Genomic DNA, 20,803 nt, shown 5'->3' with positions numbered 1-20,803 from the left:
ATTACTTATTTAAAACAACCCAACTGCAGTTTGATTGATAATTGGAATGCACAGTAAAAAAAATGTTTTTATTTTATATCATTATTTTTTATTTTACACATGTTTTTATTTATTTATACACACATAATAGGTCAAAAGTCGAGGGTCGCTCTCTCTCATTCTTTTTTCCCCACATTATTAATAATGGTAAGCTCCTCAATACTATGCCATGGAATAACACAAATGTAGTTAAGATGTAACTATAAAAATCCAAAAAGGTTTGCCTCTTTAGGCTAGTAGCCACTCTTTGTCTAGGATTGCCTAAAGGGATAGTTCACCCAAAAATAACACAATCTCTAATCATTTGTTCACTTTCTTGTGAAGCCAGTGTTGTTTGGTTACCAAAATTCTTCAAAATATCTTCATTTGTGTTCTGCAGAAGAAAGAAATCTTGAGAAAATCATTGTAACAATGTTCAAAGTAAGGAAGGAAGGAGGCGGGAACTGGCGAACATTAAATCAACTTTTAATAAAACAAACCAACAACAAAACGAAAGTAAAGGGCCAACAGCTACCTCACGGTCAACTGCCGGCCACACAAACATAAATAAAACTTAACACAATGTCCAGGTCTGGTCCTCTCTCGTCGTACACTCCTGTCGCTCGTCCTTTTATGCTTCTGTAGCTCCTCCGTGAGAGATGCGAGACCGGTGCAACGCGCAGCTGACACTCATTATCACTCGCGTCACCGGCCTCGCACCGTTCCCTCACGGCTCTCCTCGTTACAATCATGAAATAAAATAATTTTTTAGGTGAACTATCCCTTTAAGGTCTCATCTTGGGTTGGGTTGCCTTTAAAAAGTACATACTGTATGAAAAAGTTCAAAGTGCAAGTAGATGAATGTAGCAAGCACCACAGTATTTACCCTCTTCAGTGAAAAGACTGATGTCTTGCTTAGTTGCCCCTACACATTTTAATGGAACGGGAGGAAGCCACTATTCATAGGACTTTTCCCCAGTTTATATTAATGTCCAACCCCTGCATCAGATGTTTTAATGGACAATGACAGGTGGTCGTTTTGATGCCATTGATCACTGGGGGAAAATGCAGCATCATTTGCCAAAGGTACACTCAAGCATAGATTTGTAAAATGACAGCAGATGAGTGCAGGCATCCCGGTCTATAAGCAATATCATGGTTTATATAGAGTTCGTATAAATCATAGGCCAGGGGAGAGTTTAAGCTTAGCTTTTATGTGTGTCCCCATGTACTGATGTGGAGAAAATGTCTCACAAAAACAGAAATGATAATGACAAAAAACGTATACAACGTATAGAAAACGAACAGTGTGGCTTTTTCTGCATAAATTATCACTTTTCCTTTCTGTATTAAGAGCAATAAGCAATTCTCCTCCCAAGTGAGAAAGTAAACTCATTTTTCTTGTTGATACAAACCCTTAAATTAAAATGATTCTGAAAATGAGAAACAGACCAATGCAAGTGGAAAGTATCTGCTGAATCCGTCATTTTCCTCCGCTTAAAAGGTTTCTCGTTTTGCTGAAGTCATCAAAATGTGAAAGAAAATTAGTTTTTTGTTGTTTGTGTTCAGATAGTTTTTATTAGTATAGTTGGTATGCAACTTCTGAGGTAACACTAAAATCATCCACTTAGACTCGGATCTCAGTTTTGCTAGAGAACGAGAGTGACTGTTGATGAAAAATAAGAAGAGGAGCGTTTGTCCGTAATGCAATTCAAAGTCAATGCTCTCAACTGGCGATGCTCCAGATGACTAGTCTCACAGATGTGCGTCGAATCACTCTGGATGATCTGTTCTGTTGTAGGCATACATAATGTATGGCATCTTTTTCCTGAGTACCCACTACACGGAAGGAGACCTCTCTCTGGGCAAACTCGCTTGTTTTCTATGCATTTCAATATCCACTTGGGTCAAGTATATATTTAGGATGCCCATTGTGTGGGGAAAAGTGTAAATAGTCTGAATGCATCTGCATCTTCACACTGAAGTGGTGACGCTCTGTTTTGTCTGTAGTCTGCTGTGCGTACTTCAGACTTATCCATTTGCGTCTGATTGTATGCTTTTACTTTTTAGCTTCAATATCCAAACCACTTAATGATAGAATTATACTGTTTAATCATGCAATGCAATAAAATCATATCATTTATGGAAAATGTTCTCATTTTCTTTCAAGAGTTTTGTAGAGGTAACAACACACCTGTCTTATTCAAATGAGTGAGTCATGCACACACGTGTTCTCTTTAGTCTGATGTGTATGAATAGTAATGATAATGGTCCTTGTCTTTGCTAGCTAGGGTACTAAATTAGAAACTGCTGAAGGGGCATGTAACAGCCTGAAATAGATCTGAGGTGATAGACTTGCATTGTAACCGATCTAGATATTCTGCAGTATAACGCTCCTGCACAGGTTAGCGGGTCAGCCGTGTTTTTATAAACACCAGTTTCTAGATGAGAACAGGGTCAAACTGGGACTCGTCGTAACTTTGAAATACAGTATACAACTTCTTTAATTAGATCCTTTACTGACTGAAAGGTCACACCCATGTTACAGCATGTACAGTGTGATGAACGCTCGTGATGTGCGTCTGAAAGATGTTTTCTGTCAACAGAATGTGAAAAAGATGTCACGATGTAGTCCTACATGTAATGACATTTAATCAAACTGTGTGCGAAGATGGATAACAGCGGTTCATATGGGATTACAGATGGATTACTTGACAATATGTGCAGCGGATTCGAATAGACCATTTAAAGGCAGGCTTCTCTGTTGGAAGTTACATTAGCATAGTTTCCGACTGAAGAGTTGTCATGCTACTGAATCAGTTTTAAAGCTTTATATTCCATTTCACAACATGTCTTTCAGGAGACCTGAGAAAGTGGGTGGGATGGGTTTTCTCCTTGTGTGCGTGTAGGATGAACATGATCTCAGTGTGGCCCATTCCAATATCTTGTAATATCCTGGCTAAAGCAATTATTGGAGAGTGTAAATTTAAATCTAATGGGCTCTGTCTGTAATATTCAACTGCTCGGCTGGTGAAACAATCATTTAAGTGTTACCTCTGGAAAGGCAAGGCTAATACGTTTTCTGTGACTGTATTCTTGTTGCTTATCCTTCAAAGTCCAAGAGTAAATGCAACTGCAGTAAATTATGCGCATCCAATGCGACGGGGGTGCTGGACCAAGAAACACTAAGGAAAATGTGCAAAGCTTTTTTTATCCTGCACACCTTGAATACCAAGCATGAAAAATGAATCACAACTCTGCTGAAAACGATGCCAAAACAAGCCAGCGGAAATCTTTGCATCAGTGTTTACTGAATCTGTCAGAAGCTGCGTTTTGCATTTCCTAGAGCACAATAGTAATTACAATGCCGTTCTGTGACTCACGCAGATTCTTTGGGTTTGTGGGTGCACATACATATTTCATGATCCTGTGTGCATCTGTGCACATGCATGTATGGCCTTTAGGAAGTATTCGGCAGTATTTAAAGGAAGTGAGATGGAAGATCTTCCACCTTTCTAATGAGAAACAACAAGCTTGCTCACAGCCTTGGGTCAGGCCATAGCTTATAGCAGTCCAAATTTTGACGGTGTAGTGCCAAAAAATATTTGGAAACACAAGCTACATGAAATATATGAATATTGCATTAGTCAATAAAAATAAAAACGACTAAAAAGCTGAAGTTGGCAAGGCCAGTTTTATATAGCACATTTAGTACACAATGGTAATTCAAATTGCTTTACATAAAAACAATTAAAATAATCATACAAAAATAATCACTACAATAAAAACAAGGAATTTAAAAACCTTTAAAATGATATTTTGTTTTATTTAAAGTTCATTAAAACCGTTAAGAATACAATGATTATACAGTACATGAAATACAGTGCAGTCAGTTCGGTTCGGACAAAGCACAGTGCTCATTCAGTAAATGCACAGCTATACAGATGAGTTTTGAGTCTGTATTTAAATGTTGCTAATGTTTTAGCACATCTGATCTCTTCTGGAAGCTGATTCCAGCTACGGGTGGCATAAAAGCTAAAAGCGGATTCCCCTTGTTTAGAGTGAACCCTTGGTATATCTAACTGGCTTGATCCTAATGATCTAAGTGGTCTGTTAGATTTATATTCAGTGAGCATATCTGCAATGCATTTCGGTCCTAGGCCGTTTAGTGATTTATAAATGAGTAACAGTACTATCAATCCTAAAAGTAACTGGAAGCCAGTGTAAGGACCTGCGGACTGGTGTAATATGCTCAGATTTTCTGGTTCTAGTCAGAATCCTGGCAGCAGCGTTTTGTATGAGCTGCAGCTGTCTTATTGTCTTCTTGGGAAGGCCGGTGAGGACCAGTGCAATAATCTACCCTGCTGGTAATAAAGGCATGAACAAGTTATCCAAGTCTTGACTGGAAACAAAACATCTTATTCTTGCAATGTTTTTGAGATGGTAGTATGCTGATTTAGTTAGAACTTTAACATGACTACCGGAACTAAGGTCTGACTCCAGAATCACACCAAGATTCTTGACTTGATTTTTAGTTGTTTGACCCCTAGAGTCAAGGTGTGCATTCACCTTGAGAACTTCATCTTTTTTTCCAAATGCAATGACTTCAGTTTTCTCCTTGTTTAACTGAAGAAAGTTTTGACACATCCAACTGTTAATTTCATCAATGCATTGGCAGAGGGAGTCAATGGGGCTGTAGTCATTTGGCGATAAGGCTATAGGTAAATCTGGGTGTCATCTGCATAGCTGTGATATGCAATTTGGTTCTTTTTCATTATTTTGACTCAGTGTGAGCATATACATGCTGAACAAGAGTGGCACAAGAATTGAGCCTTGTGGGACTCCGCATGTCGATGACGTCCAATTAGACTTATGCTCTCCTATACTCACATAATAACCTCTCCCATCTAAGTATGACCTGAACCATTTAAGGACCGTCCCAGAAAGACCGACTCAGTTTTCTAGTCTCTCTAGAAGTATGTTATGACCGACAGTGTCAAATGCAGCACTAAGATCTATCACTACCATTACTGATAATTTGCCAGAATCAGAATTTATGCGAATATCACTTATTATCTTTATTATCTCTGTGCTGTGATGCGATGCAGCCGGAAACCAGATTGAAACTTGTCCAGTTGTCCATTTGAGTTTAAATAGTTGTTCAGCTGGTAGTGGTTCAGCTGGTTAAAAACAACCTTAGAATACATCTGGTATAATTTATTTCGATATGATCTAATGCAGTGACATTTTTTAAAGGGATAGTTCATGCAAAAATAGAATCCTGACATTTAATCACCCTCATGTCATTAAAAACTTGATGAACACAAAAGATATTTTGAGAAATGTCTCAGGGATTTTGTGTCCATACAATGAAAGTCAATGGGGACCAGTGCTGTTCGGTTGCCAACGTTCTTCAAAATATCTTCTTTTGTGTTCTGCATAGGAAAGAAAGGGTAAACTATGGGTCTTCAGTCTCCGAGTACTTGTATCTGCTTTCTAGTTATAAGCTTGGAGAAATAAGCTATCCTCAACTGCTACTTTGAATCATTCCAAAATGTGTGTCCTCGCTCCAATGTGGTGTAATAAATGACAAGCAGATATGACAAGATAAACTGCTTTGAGCACTTCCTGAGATAGCAGAGTGGATGGGGGAACACCGAGAGCAGTTTGTGTTCAGTTTGGCTCTCCTGATGCATTTATCAGACAACAGTGCATCACCCCTTTCTCACCCCGACATGCATCTTGAACACCTCTGTCCCTTCACAACCCCATGCGCATCACTTAGCACAAAGCCATTTATTCGAATGAGAGTGAAAAGGGAGCATTGAGATGTTGTCACACTGCGAGCTACAGTGAATGCATGTATCATGAAAGGAAAAACATGTTTTCTTTCATGTCACATTTATGTCATGTGGAGTGGTCTTCATTTAGATTGGAACATGCAATCACGCTTGCACATTAAACCTGCTCTGTGAAGACCAGCATGATTCCATGCATGATTTATCCAGCTTTGGCGTTGGTCTAGATGATGAAGATAGATTTTGCGAAGCAAAAAAAACAAAACAATACATTTATAAATTTAAATTAAAACTATTCGAGATCGTCCATTTCTTTTCATTCGTTTCTTTTTTAACTTGATGTTAATTTTCAATAATCAACTTAATATTTTTTATTGTTTATTAATTGTTTAATATTTTGTATTGATACAGTATGTTTCTTTTTTGTTATCTTTGTTTTTTGTGTTCTGTGATCATCAGTCATCAGGATTTTCTCCCATCTGATATCAAATGCATGTTTTCACTTGCGCGCATTCCTGCTACCTAGCAACCCCATGAAATCAGTCTGCCACGTCACTGTCTGCGACGCTTTTCATGTCGAGGTCAAAGCGACACGTGAAGCTCACGTCGAGTGATGCATTCAAAGCCCTGATGCAAGCCATGCCATGGGGCCTTGAGTTTCTCTCTCTCTAGCGTTTTCATCATCTACCCCTGTGTGTTTGTATTTCTTACACCACATGCCTGAACCCAGCATCCGGCACACTGTGACTAAAGAGATGTGTTGGGAGGTGCACCTCCAGCTTTATTTACTTATATTTTGATTATTTACAGCATTGAGAGTTGCAGACTGACTGCTCTGTGAGATAGCGGCCAGGGAGTCGTGGGGTCGCGCTTCAGAGTGTTAAACTGTATGCAAATTGACGGCAATATTTGCCAGCGAACCTCATAATGGGATACTTGATGGCTTAAATAAATAGCAGTCATACACACACACGCACGATTATGTACACAGCCAAACCTGGCAGGCCTGGCGTTGTGAAAGGGAAATAAAGGTGACAATCGGCGCACAGCTTCGCTCCAGCGAAACGACGAACATGTTTTTCCTTAAGTTATTTATCGCCAGAGTGCTCTTGCAAAGAAAGGAAATAAATAAATAAAACTAACAGCACTCATCAGAAGCTACAATCTCCAGCTCTCAAGGTGCAGCAGAGATTTAAGGCTTTACAAGCTAGAAATGTATAAACCTTTGAATGTTCAGAGCCAGTAGTTTCAAAGGACTTATTTGAAGTTGCTTTAACTGCTGAGAGGCAGCGGATTGAAGAGGTAAATTTTTAGGTGGCTGTGATGGAGCCTGAGTGGAGTTTTCAAAACAAGAATTTTTAATAACCTTATTTGAGGAACATGTCACACCAAAGTCAAATTTGCTTTGAACTACTGGTTTATTTCATTTTTTATTTTTTTTTATTCAGCATAAAACGAAAAGATTTCGGTTTATAGTGTGTTTGGAATGGAATTTAGAAAAACACTTTTAATATGAAGTGCTTAATTTTTGCATTTCCCAAGATTTGCGTTTATGAACACTCTCCGTTTTTTTAGTCCCATACAAAATCATGCCGTCGTTGAGCAAGTGTTGTTATATCGAGCTGGGCGGGACACTCAAACAAACAGGTTTGTGCAGTTAAAAGAAATAAAACACAAGTATGAAGGCAAGCACTGCATATCCCATCAGTCAAGATGTTTGGACAGAGTCTCCTGACCTTCTGCTTGGTCTCTCTCAGCCTCTCCAGAGGAGTGAGTTGACAAGTTGTGTGTGTGCACTCACCCTCAGCTATATTTACGAGGCTTCTAACAGTCTTGAAGGGCTCTTCGCTGTGTTTCATGTTGGCTTGTGTCACTTGGGAATCCACTTAATTCAGAGTGTCCTGGCTGTTCTATAGGATTTGGTGTCCCGGCGCACCCAGAAGAAGAATTATTTGACACCTTGAACATTTATCTTGAACCTGTTCGTGTACAGGGGCTGTTAAGGCTGAAGTGTGTAATTTCTGTGCCATGAGTGTCACACATCAGAATTACAAAAATAATGAACGTTGTCAAACAGATTTCACCAAACACTTTTCCTGTATGCTGTTGGTCGAACAAATAGATGCTCTTGGTCTGTTACTCTGCTATTGGTAGAATCAACCTACAAAATGTCCCACATGCTGTTGTCTCTGTATGTTAAGCTGAATAGGAGAAAGTATTAAAAAAAAAGTGCACACTCATTTTCATGCAATGTGCTGGTATATACAGTATAGCTTGCATTCTGCCATTTGACTTCCTATTGAGTAACAGTATTAGCAATGTGAGTTTTTTTTTTAAGATTTTATATTTTTATTACCTTAGAATGAGCTATTTCTATCTATATATACCGCAGGTCCCCATGCATGGAATTCACCATGCTGTTTATACAGTAGCCTTAAACGGACAAACTGTGTTTTGTAAATAAGTTATCTACTTCTGTAAAGAAGCGGAAACGTGACGACATCTTAGTTCTGTGTCAGCCACCGTAGTGCTTTGAAAGGGAGGGGAGGGGTGGAGTGAGCCGTTGGTTGCAATTTGCCCCCTCACCAGTAGATGCCGCTAAATTTCGTACCCCTGACCTTTAATTACATCTTTATTATTTACCCATATTATATTATCCTTTATTTTATTTTGTATTTTAGATTTGTTTTTTTATCATTCTTTATTTTTGTTTCGTCTTTGTGTGTGGGTCTGAGACGTTAATATGTCCGCATCAAAAGAAATTTACAAAAGCGATTTTATGTCCATAGAAAGCACATTAAATGTGAGTAAAATGTCTACTTTAGTTTTGTCTACTAAAGTTTTTGGAGAATAAAATGTCACAATTTGGTTGAAATAATGTTACATTGTCATTCAGTGCAACACAATATTAATGTACAAATTCAAACAACATGCTTATTCTGACTTGTACATATTAAAATATATAAATAATAAGGGAGCATATTACATTTTATTGTGCTTTAAATGAGTAAAAAAATCTTATTGACAAATGGGCAAAACCTATAGGAAGAATTTGGCAAAAAATAACTAATTAGCATTTGGGGTGAAAGTAATTAGTCTTTTAATATGTCATAAATTGATTTTTGTTGTAAATATACCTGTTAAGATTGTTACACTGAATGACATTTTAGTGGGCGTTTTCTGTAAATCAGGGAAAATGTATATTTATTTTTTGCTCAGAAAAACAAAAAAACCTATTTCTTTTCTTTTTAAAAGCATTAAAAATTAAAGGCAGTATTACACTTATTATATTGTTTATAGTTTTTATTGGTATTTTTCTTTCTTTCACCTCAGACACTAGAAACATGTTCCTCTATTAAAAGCTTTTTGTCTCCCTCACACACATTTTCTCTCTCTCAGTCGGCTCACAGTGAGGGGTTGGGAGAAGTGTGTAGCCCCTGGCCTGCTGCTGAATCAAAAGCAAGCAGTGAGAAACCTGCTGGAAACGGGGCTTGCTGATTTGATGTGCATGGCAGGACGGCTTTGAACCCCAGTTGCTGGGTGTGCAGATAAAGCTACATTACCGTCCTGCTCATTTTCTGAAGATCAACATCCTGCAGCCATAGAGAATGGCATGCAATCAGCCTTTGCTAAAGACCTGGCATGCCGCATTTTTATACGCATTGCCAGTCGTATCTCATAACAGAACCCCATTCACTGGCAGCCATACCTCCTACCAGTACTCTGCTTACCAGAGGTCACATTCCTTACCAGTATCATTCCCATTACTGGTACATGGCTGATGAGAAGCTACACTTTCCTATAGGGCCTGAATGATCAGATGTAATACCCCAACCATAGACAGTTTACTGAAACTTTTGATTTATTAAATTGGTAACACTTGACAATAAAGTTGTACGTGTTTCATTATAGCAATGTTTTTCAGCAGTTATTATACTTTGTTATTGTCAATGCAAATATTCACTGATCAGGTTGCCAGCACCACCCGGTCCTGTAGATTCATCCTCTATAATATTAGGAAAATTAGACCTTTCCTATCCGTGCATGCTACGCAAGTCCTAGTCCAGGCTCTTGTTCTGTCCAGACTGGACTACTGCGATGCGCTACTGACTGGACTTCCAGCTTGCACAACCAAACCTCTACAGATGATCCAGAATGCAGCAGCAAGAGTGGTCTTCAATGAACCGAAGAGAGCGCACGTCACTCCTCTCTTCATTAAGTTACATTGGCTCCCTATAGTCGCTCGAATCAAATTCAAGACTCTGCTCCTGGCCTACAAGACCACCACTGGTTTGGCACCCCCTTACCTTCACTCGCTAATGCAGACTTATGTACCCGCCAGATCCCTATGCTCTGCAAACGAACGACGTCTTGTGGTGCCATCCCAAAACGGTAAAAAATCTCTCTCACGTACCTTCTCGGGATCGGTTCCACATTTATGGAATGTGCCCACTGCTACAAGATCAGCAGATTCTGTGGCCATCTTTAAGAACCGTCTGAAAACACATCTCTTCCGCCAACACCTGACTGATCAGTTCTGACTTGTATCTCTTTTCTACTCTTTCAACAAAAAAAAACTTCGCTCTGTATACTATGGTGGGCTTTATGAGACCAGTTTTCTTTTATTGCACTTACGTTTTTGCTGTCCTTGTGTTGTTCCAATTGCTTCCATTGTTTTGTAAGTCACTTTGGATAAAAGCGTCTGCTAAATGACTAAATGTATTCATGTTAGTTCACAGTGCATTAACAAATGTTACATTTACAACATTTGATTTTAATATTTCGTTAGTAAATGCCAAAATGAACACAAACTAAGATTAATACTGTAAATGTTGTAGATGTATTGTTCATTGTTAGATCATGTTAGCTATTGCATTAACTAATGTAAACAAATACAACCTTATTGTAAAGTGTTCATGTACTGTAGTTCTGTGTCTGGTGAATTAATGGAACTGTTAAATAAACGCATTCAGGTTTTATTGCATCCTGGTTTCAATTCTCCAGCCTTGAATAGCACAGATGTATTTGTTAATGACAAGTTGCAATTTTGTAATTTAAAGAGTTGCACTCAACCCCTCCTAAGCCTCAGTACACAGAGAGACTCACTTTTGGAGTTGAACAGTAACTTTTTGACACACCGGTGACTCATAATCTTTCAGAAAAGGGATTTAGTTGACTTTACCGGCACACCTGTACTATTTCAGCATGAAAGCTTTTAATTAATCTTTGCTATAACCCAATAAATAGTACAGTATTTTGACACATGCATTGTCCTTTGGGCAGTTTAACATTTCTCATGTATTCATGCAGGTCTGTGTTGTTTATAAGTTTGCATCCTGATTGTCTTCATTGCAGTGATAATAGGTTTAAAGAGGTAACTCCAAATGTCTAATTCAGCTGCTCTTTTGTAGCTGTGTTGTCTAATTTGGAAGAAGCGATTTGTCAGAAGGAGTCTGCAGTAGCTGTATAAGTGTGTGCTTAATAATTTATTTCTGTTGTTTAGACAAGCACCTTTTGCTATAAAACAGTTATTTGTTTTGCTCTTTTTATTAATAGCATTTGTCATGTGTAACTGTCCTGTAGTAGTTTCCATTTGAGCCATGTTGTTTATGTATTAAAATGGAAATGAGAATGCCTGATTGCCTTGCTTTTGGATGTGCTCTCAGCGTTCATCGAGAGCTCTTATAGATGTTGACTTGTTGTTTTTTTTCATTTGACAGATGTGCTTTTGTATAAAGATAATTAGTCAGCGTTTCAGCCTTGTTTTATTTGGAACCTAAAAAACCAGAGATGTTATTGTTCAAAAATATATGCAGATGATGAACTTTTCAGCCTGACTCATGAATTACTTTAGCGTTTAGACAGCAGTCTCACTTAAGGTTTATATAATAAGTTGTTAACAGTAGAACATTGTGTTAGCAACTCGGTGGTCAGGGGTTTGATTCCCAGGGAACACAAATATACTTGAATGCATTGGGAGTCATTTTGGATAGAAGCATCTCTGCCAAATGCATAACTGAAAATATATTTAGGAGTTAGTTTGTTTGTTATTCTTTATAATATGTAGCTTAAAATAGCCCTTTTTGTATATAACTGACATGCCCCCAGTTATAATGGTTGTAATGGCCCCCAAAAGGAAGGCCAAACGCCACCTGCAGTTTGGAGAGATGCTGCTTTACCTGAGAACACGTGGTCAGCTGAAGAAGGAGCTTCATGGGGATCTACTGACATTTGCTTAATCCGTGGTCCAAAATCTCTGCAGTAAAAGCGAATAAAAGGAGAATGTTGTACATGTCTTTCATCAGAATATAAGAACCTAAGAAAGATGATTAAGAAATGTGTGGGGTAACTTGTCACGGACTTGTTTGCTGAAATTAAAACCGCACAAAGTTTGTGTAGAGTACACAGCCTGCGGGACGTATGTGCGTGAGTCATCTAAAAACTTTCTTTAATAAGACAGCTCATCTCGGTGGACCCCTGCAGATATGGAGTTGTCAAATACCTTATTGAGTGCTGAAATGCTTGGCACTTACAAAGCGAGACTGCAGTGACATGGGAAGCCACGAGGATAGATGGGACTAATTTTTAACGGTTTTCAGTGTAGCTGCGAGCCTCGGATTGTGCCGATCCATCATTGTTGTGGTGTGCGGCGCTTTTTAGAAAAAGCCGCTTGTCGTTTGTGGCTGTGGAATTAGCAGGGCTCTGAAACGCAGAATAAACAGGCGCGTTTGTGCTCTGACAGTGGTGACGGGAGAAATGTTGATGTTAAAATGTTGACATTACAAATGATGGCTGTTTTTTATGCCTCTAAGTTTTTTCCATCACTACAGTCTGTTCTGGATTTTGCAACCCCCACCTTCACTGTTTCTCCTCTGCGAAATACTTTCATGTTTTTGTTTTGTATTTTATTGCATTTTTTATAGGAAGTACATTGATGCAACAGATATGCAAGAACAGATTTGTCTTAATGGATAATTCACCTTCAAAATGAAAATTATATCATTATTTACATGCCACATTGTCACTTCAAACCTGTATGACTTTCTTTCTTCTGCAAAACACAAAAGAAGATCTTTTTAAAAAATGTTGATAACAGAAAACCATTGGTCCCCATTGACTTGCATTGGTTTTGTGTCCAGTAGAAGTCAATGGGGACCAACGGTTTTTGGTTACCAACATTTTTCAAAATATGTTGTTTTGTGTTCTGCAGAAGAAAGAAAATCACATAGGTTTAAAATGACAACAAGGTGAGTAAATGATGACAAAATTATTCCTTTAATGGGGCAAGGAGTGGTATTGAAGAATAATAGTATTCTTAAGTATCAACATCCTTGAAACGGAATACATGTTTACTTTACCCATTAACCTCTTATTTGATTTATTCTTTTAAAACGTTTATGTGTAAAATAAATTAAATTCGAGATCTGTTCTTAAAACTCAAAATTCTTTTGATGAAAACCACCCACCTAATATTATGCACAGTTTTTCTTGGACAGGAATTTAAGATCAATATAATAAATGAGATAACCATAATATCATAACGTCTAAATACTGTACATGGAAAAAAATGTGTTTTTATTAGGAGTAACATACAAAATTTACTTTCAAGCCTGTTGGATTGTCATGCAATGTTTCCTTTAATGCTGTACCAAAGCTTTAAGCTGCACCAAAGTCCAAGTGTCAAAGATAAAGCTGTATTTTAAATCTTTACATGTCTTTTGATTGTTACAAAAAAGAAAATGAAGCACAAAACTTTTTTAACATTCACTCTTTTCTCTTATTCCCTCTCTAGGCGGCGAGGTGCCCTACACGACTCTGGCCACGAGGATGATGATGGGGGTCTGGTGGCTGTTCGCTCTGATCGTCATCTCCTCCTACACTGCAAATCTGGCCGCATTTCTCACCATCTCCCGCATCGAAAACTCCATTCAGTGAGTGCGCTGCACGCGTACATTTCAAATGTCACTCGTTATGTAGCTTCAACACTGTAATCATCCCTCCAATAACAAAACAACACTGAAGATGCAGCTTTCCATCTTCATCTGGGTTAAATATGTTGTTTTGCCGGTGGATTTAAATGTCGCTAAAAAGCTCTGAATTCTGGCAGCATTGATTAGGGAGGGGAATTAATTGAAAAGCATTCATCAAACAAAATCAAGAACGAATCAGTTGATTGAATCAATTATACTTGAAGACACGGTGGCGGCCCACGCACGCGAGTAAACACTCAACAGCCCGTGTGTAAATAAATACGCGCGAGACCCCGGCGCGGGTTTCACGCCTGCTTCAGTTAATGCTGCGTGTGTGTGAAACTACTCTCGGGGGCATGCAAACTCCCCGTTTTAATTTCCTGTGGCACAAATTAGATCTATCATTCCAGTGAGAATGACGTCAGACGTCCATGCACCGGTGATTCATTTAACCTGCATGCATGAGCGCACTGGGAACTCAACACGCACACACCCAAACTCGTTCCAAACCCTGTTTGTTTACAGCTGTTTCTTCGCCCACTCTGCGAATCAGCCAATCGCGTTCCGCCATTGGTCATATCAGATGTGTAAAGTTAGCATGTTTACAACTATGAAATTATTGGGTTGATCGGATACATCGATAGCTAGCGGTGATGGAGTTAATTGTGCTTAATCCATTCTTGGATGTCACAGCCACGTAGGCGACGCGTGCGGGACGGTTACCAGGGAGAGAGCGTTTCTTTTTTCAAGATATCAATTTGTTTATTTTTCGTCGCATTAGATTATCATTAATGAGCTGGCGCTTAGATCGCTTGATTCTAGATCTGTGCACCTAATTAGGATTTCCATAAATTTAAATGTATTATCTTTTAATGTGTAGATGATGGCAGGGTCATTACAGAAATAATTACAGCCTAAACTCCGCACCCAGGGGTCTGTTATGTTTGAAAGCAGAGGATGTAGAGCATCAGTCAGGAAGAGCTGAAAGATTTATGAGACGGAGGTGGAGGAGGACGGGTTTGAACACGTTGAGTTTGCGATTACACAGTTTTGACTTGAGATAGAAGTTTAGATTGCTTAATTGATTTCTAAAAGTCTAGCTGTCAGCGCGGTCTGTTTAATATCATATTCTTTAGTGGCCTCGCACATTTATACAAGACTATTGAAAGCGCGTGTTAATGTTCAACTGCTGCTTATATTGACTTGATCTTAACCCGCCGTTAATTAAATCAAGGCAACATCAACTTATCGACAACTCTCACTTACCCTGCATAGATCTTAACCTGCTCGGTCCAGCTCCCAGGATGATCCTTTTTAGGCGAAACCTGATCTTGAGGCAAGTGCAGGTACCAAAACCCGAATCGAGCCTTGAATCAGCTTGCCGAATAAAAGCGGACTGAATATTGAAGAGTATTTTTTAGGATGGTTTTTGTTGTTTTCATCATAGCACTGTGTTGGCTAAGATGCAGCTGTAGTTGCAGAAGGTAGAATTTTTGCTGCAGATGTTTTGTTCATGTTGATTGCCATTGTGTTGAATGATTGGCTTCATGATTTGTTGGATGTGAGACAGCTTAGAAACAAGAAGCACATCACTGATGCTCGCTTTCGTTTAAAACAGCCTCAAAATTACATCCGCTTATTTTTAAACAACGATGGGTTACAGTATAAATGTGCATTATAATGTGTCCTTGTTGGAAAGCAGGTTTGAATATTCATGCATATTGACAAATGATAAGACAATTCGAAATGAGTGGGTTTACAAATATAAAAATAGCTTAGAAACAGATTGTACAACTTTCACCTTGCATATCACTTTTAACGTTGCTGCAAGACCCCCATCTGGTCAGCGTGAACGAGGGCCAGGGGGCTTCTTGATATAGTTTTTTTCTGCTCACCCAGCCTGTGTGCCATGTCGTTTTGCCCGCAGTCTGGCTAGTTACAATCAGTCCGCGCCACAGATGACGATTTTCCCGGGCAAGCGGAGAGATCAGCGAAGCGGCCGTAGCTTTTGAATGCCACCAGATGGTCAACTATAAATTGTGTGAAAACGCGTCTACACAGATCGATTGCTATTCTTGAGGCTAAATGAATTTTGCTGGAACAAGAAAACATTGCCTTGCGAATTTCCCACTGGAATAAATATACAGAAATGGATTAGCCTATAGTCATTGTTATGATGCAGACATTGCGTGTTTCCTATTTTAATAAAAACACGCAAACATGCCTGTCCGCTAAACTAAACCTCAACTTTGACCTTAGATGCACAATCATCAACAGAATAGATTACACTTAAAAATGTACATTAGCTTTAAAATATTGCTCACCAGCCTCACTGTGGTCATTTATAGAACTGCACGTACTTGTAGGCCATTTTAATGGCAATTCTCCATGCAAATGACACCCAACACATAACCGCAATTCATAGGGAGGGTTTGGGATTAAGTGTCGAGATTAATTGGGAGCAATAAAAGATTAACATTCGTGGCCAAGTTCATTAAACCTTCAAAGGGTGCTATAGATGTTAAGTACTAGAGGAAGCTGGTATGAGGACGACAGCTGTCTGATGTAATAATATTTGATAAATTTAAGGTCAGTGTAAGCGTGTGGGACTCTTGATGCCACCGACCCACACTGTGACTTGCTTAAAAAGATTTATTTCGAAATTCACAGTTAGTCAAATGTGCCCTTACACAACATAGTTGATGTTTGATGGTATGACAAGGTTGAGTATTAATACAGTGGGCGAGCACAAATTTGTTTCATTATCAGTTTAGTAAATAAAGTGCAACTTGTTGCTGTAATGACAAGCGCTGTATTTCGATGATAATGTGAAGGAAGGCTGGGGGGCTACATCTTTATTGTGCTTTCCAATTATTTGTGTAATATAAATGTTACTGTGGGGAATTGGCGTCCCCTGGTTGGCTAACTTTTAATTAGATGTACAATATTAACACAAATTGCTGAATAAACAGTATTTGACACAACATGAGCGGTGGAGTGTCAGAGCTTTTAAATGGATTTATACACATTTATGCCGGCACAATTAAGCTGAAACAAGCGTGGCTATTCATGCATCAACAGTGTTGGTTTTGCAAATAATGTCTTAATCGTTGAATTATTACACCCCCAGGCTTCATCCTCAGAATCTGTTTCTCACTTCCTGCGTTCACAAAGTCAGCGATTAGGATTGACTGGGCAATTCCAGCATTATGTATGTGACATTTTCAGTCAAAACTTGAAATATGAATTCTCAACGTATTTCTTAACAATAATGTGGATTCATCTGTTTTTTACTAAACCCCTGATGATGAGTCTATGAACAAGTTTTCTATTTTAAAAGAGGGGAAATTCATACGTCATGGATGTGACAAAAAAAAGACACATTTATGAGAGACAACGTACTTTGTATGATTTCAGTTAAAATGCATGAAATTGCCCAACTGATTATTTATTACTTGAACAGGACTGACAACCATATGTGCTGCTGTGTTTCATTGTTTCCCATCCAGGTCTTTACAAGACCTGGCTAAGCAGACAGACCTGCCGTACGGCACCGTTCTGGACTCGGCCGTGTACGAACAGGTCCGAAGTAAAGGCATGAACCCTTTCGAGAGGGACCCGATGTACTCGCAGATGTGGAGGATGATCAACCGCACCGGAGGAGCGGACAACAACGTGGAGGAATCGAAGGAAGGCATCAGAAAGGTAGGACGCCATGCTCGTCGCCCCGGGCGCCATGACAACTGAGCCCTGAGCGCGCCAACGTTTATCCAATTACGGCGCTTAACTAAGCAACAGTTTGTGAAGACAGCGCTAATGTTCTCTGAATGGAGATATCAAAGTGAAAACACGTTAATGTGGCTTAATGGTGCTTGAGTTATGAGTGATTTAACTCCCCTACCGAATTCCCATACTAATTAGGTGCGGGTTAATGCCTTATTTGTTAAACCACAATTTCTTATTCCTTATTCGGAAACTTGTTTTCACTCTGGAATTTTAAATGAGCTCGAAGGCTGCAATTAAAAAGGCTGGCGAGCGCGTGGATTCAGGAGACAGGATTCAGATCTTGTGAGGATACTGAAGAGTAAAGGGCTGACTTGAGCATTTTGTTAATGTGGGAAAATCTCACAGGTGTTCGGATAAATATTAAATGACAAGGTGACACCTCAGTCTTGCCAGAGGCATCAGTCTCTTTCTTCTGTTGCCTCTCCTCTGTTTCTCCTGCTGCGCTCTCGGTGGGATGTAGGATTCAGAGCGCCCCCTGGTGACTGCTTTCTTGAGCACAATTTACATTTGCATTTGAGGCTTTTACCAGACCTACATAAAGTGCTTGACTTTAATGACAGCATAAAGCAAGTACACCAATAAGAATGTTGTTTGATAAGGAAAAAACAATCCATACAAATCCCATGTTCGATAGAATATTGACAAATTGAAAAAAGAACGTAGTGATGTAGAAATCTCAGACTCGCTTTTGGCCAACAGAATATATCCATCATTATTAAAATGTAAATGCATTAAATTCAGAAACGTAAACATTCTTTGAAACATTCTGCTATTGAATGTTAAAGTTTTGGCCAAGTTTTCTATTTCAGCAAACATTTTTGGTGTTTTTGATTTGATTTGAGTTTGCTCATGTGCTAATGCCTGTTTGTCAGATTTTAACCCTTACCCACACTGCAAAACATGAATACCTGTCCAAAATATGGACATGCGTCCTTTTTTTCTTAAGCTACATCACTCCACAAGAACGCCCTGTGTTTTTCTGTATACGCTGTAAGTAAATCATCAAATGTAGATGAAGGAGGCTCGTATGAAGTATAGCAGTTAGGGAAGGACAGAAGAAGGTCTGTGTCCTAGGGGGACATTTTTCAGGTCATGAGCTCAGATATTTCTATTATGTCTAGCTCAGTGCCCACCAGCGGAGAAATTTTGTACATAGACCATTAGTTGACTTCAAAACATGACGGACAAGGAAAGAGGCAAATGGGAGGGGATTCGGAGAAAGAGAGAGAGAGAAAGGTGCCTTTGACTGCAAACAAGAGTCGATATAAGCCAGCACTAAAAGGATTTCAATCATTTTCCACCGTACACATACTTCATTACTCAAGGCTTATGTGGCCGGCATGTCCCTCGCTTGAGAGAGAGAGAAAAAGGGCCAAACACAGCTAAGAAAGTGATAGCTGGAAGACAAAGCAACCTTAGAAGGGGATGATGGAGGCAGATAAAAAGACATTAAAGGGACAGTTCACCCATAAAAATGAAGATTCTGTTATTTATTTATGTTCATGTCGGTCCAAACAAAATACGTATGTAAAAAAGAGACATTTAGTCAGAGGGGATTAAAGGTATCATTAAATTTGTTCATCTAACCCATGTACTGTATTCCAAGTCTTCTGAAGCCGTACAATAGTTTTATGGAAATCAGAATTAAATTTGTTATTCTTTGATAATGTGCTGAATGAATCATTCCGATCAACCGATTCTTTGAAATGATTCAAAAGAACAGATCAGACACTGCTTCTCTTGTGGACCCAAGGCAGCGCTCTAAACTATGACTAAATGGTCGCATTTTGCGACTATTTTTCCTGCCAGAGCGACAAGTTTTTCTTAATGGTCGCACCTGTGCGACTGCCAAACTGATCAATGTATCATTTTTACGTATTGTAAATTTAATGCGCAGAAATGTTATATTGCGCAAGCGGCGCATTCAGTCACTCATTTTCATCTCCCCTACTTCAACCATTCACTTATCTATCAGTGGCCCCGCCCCCAAAGGCGTAATTCGCGGGTACGAGGCGAAGGACCGAAAGAGCAGACGAGTGAAGCGCTCAATCTTGCAACTGAAATAAATATGCAGAATACAAGAATTTCCCCGGCTAAGGTACAAAACAGCAAAGATAACGAAATGTGTTGCGAGTATTGTATGCATGTGAAGCTAATGCAGGAAACACGTGTTTAAACTTTAAGCACTGAACTATTGTATAAAGCTCTCTAACAATACTGCAAAGCATACAAAACGTTATACATCACACTAAATTATATTTATTTGTAAGTCGCTATTGATAGAAGCCAAACGAGTATCAATGTAGCTTTCATGAAGAATAATCACTAAAAGCCTTCAGGTCTCACGGGTTGTTACTAAATACTAAACGGAGTTCTCTTTCATACCTTCTTACTCTGAAATGGACATATAACCACAAAATAACGTCAAAATGAACAAGAAACCTTGTAAAGGTATTCAGTTTCGTGACCAAACAGTTGGGAAACAAAACACACGTGTGTTCTAGTATAGTGCGCGAGCTCTTAAAGGGGCAGCAGCATAATAAAGATCTCCGTTTATAATGTAAAGTGTTGAAAGAGAGTTTACATATACAATAAAAATAATTCATTTGTAACTGATTCATTAATGTATTAAATACATTTTAAAGAAGTTTTAGTGATTATTTTTTTCTTATCTCACCCCACGACTCTGGTGCTATCAAATGAAGGGCTGGTGCCACCAACTGAATAACTTTGTAGCACCAGTGCCACCTCTCTCAAGTGTTAGTCTAGAGCCCTGACCCAAGGGCAGATCTTGCCTCTGTTCTGTCTGTTATGTGTTCCATGAAAGAAATGAGGACAGTCAGCCTAGTTTGACACAACATGAGGGAGAGCACACGACAACAGAATCGTCAGTCTTGGCTCAACTCTTTCTTTTGGAGAATTGTCGTAGAGGGGACAATTTAATGATGTTTCCTTCATTCCCCAGATTCACACAAACAGCCTGCACAAAGAGCAGTGCTTCTCTCATTACACAAACACTTATTTATCATTTCATTCTCAGCTTGCTCATTAGTGTGTTGTCTCACTGAACAGCACAAAATAGTGCAGCGCATGTGGGAAGTCGTACGGTGATTGTTTAGAAAGCGAAATGATGAGATTTGAGTCATCACCAGCTGAGTCTGAGTCGAAGCATGAGGAGGGTGGCTCTATGGGAAAGATTATAACTCTTTAGCACCTGCTCATGTGCTTGAG

The 20,803-nt window shown here is 39.0% G+C and overlaps 1 protein-coding gene across 5 annotated transcripts in view; it reads left to right on the top strand.

Moving 5' to 3' along the window:
- grid2 (glutamate receptor, ionotropic, delta 2) overlaps positions 1-20,803 on the top strand; it is a 357,135-nt gene that overhangs the window by 301,882 nt on the left and 34,450 nt on the right. For all 5 annotated transcript variants that reach the window (XR_008964686.1, XR_008964685.1, XM_057357001.1 and 2 more), the window contains 2 exons: positions 13,609-13,747; positions 17,296-17,491. Coding sequence is in view for 3 of the 5 variants with exons in the window: in XM_057357001.1 (XP_057212984.1) it covers positions 13,609-13,747; positions 17,296-17,491 (335 nt within the window). In the remaining 2 variants the exon portion in view is untranslated. The remainder of the gene's footprint in view (positions 1-13,608; positions 13,748-17,295; positions 17,492-20,803) is intronic.

This window comes from Triplophysa rosa, linkage group LG17 (assembly GCF_024868665.1).
Source record: "Triplophysa rosa linkage group LG17, Trosa_1v2, whole genome shotgun sequence".
In the NCBI taxonomy this organism is placed as follows: Eukaryota; Metazoa; Chordata; class Actinopteri; order Cypriniformes; family Nemacheilidae; genus Triplophysa; species Triplophysa rosa.
This window is presented reverse-complemented; position numbering and strand designations above follow the sequence as displayed.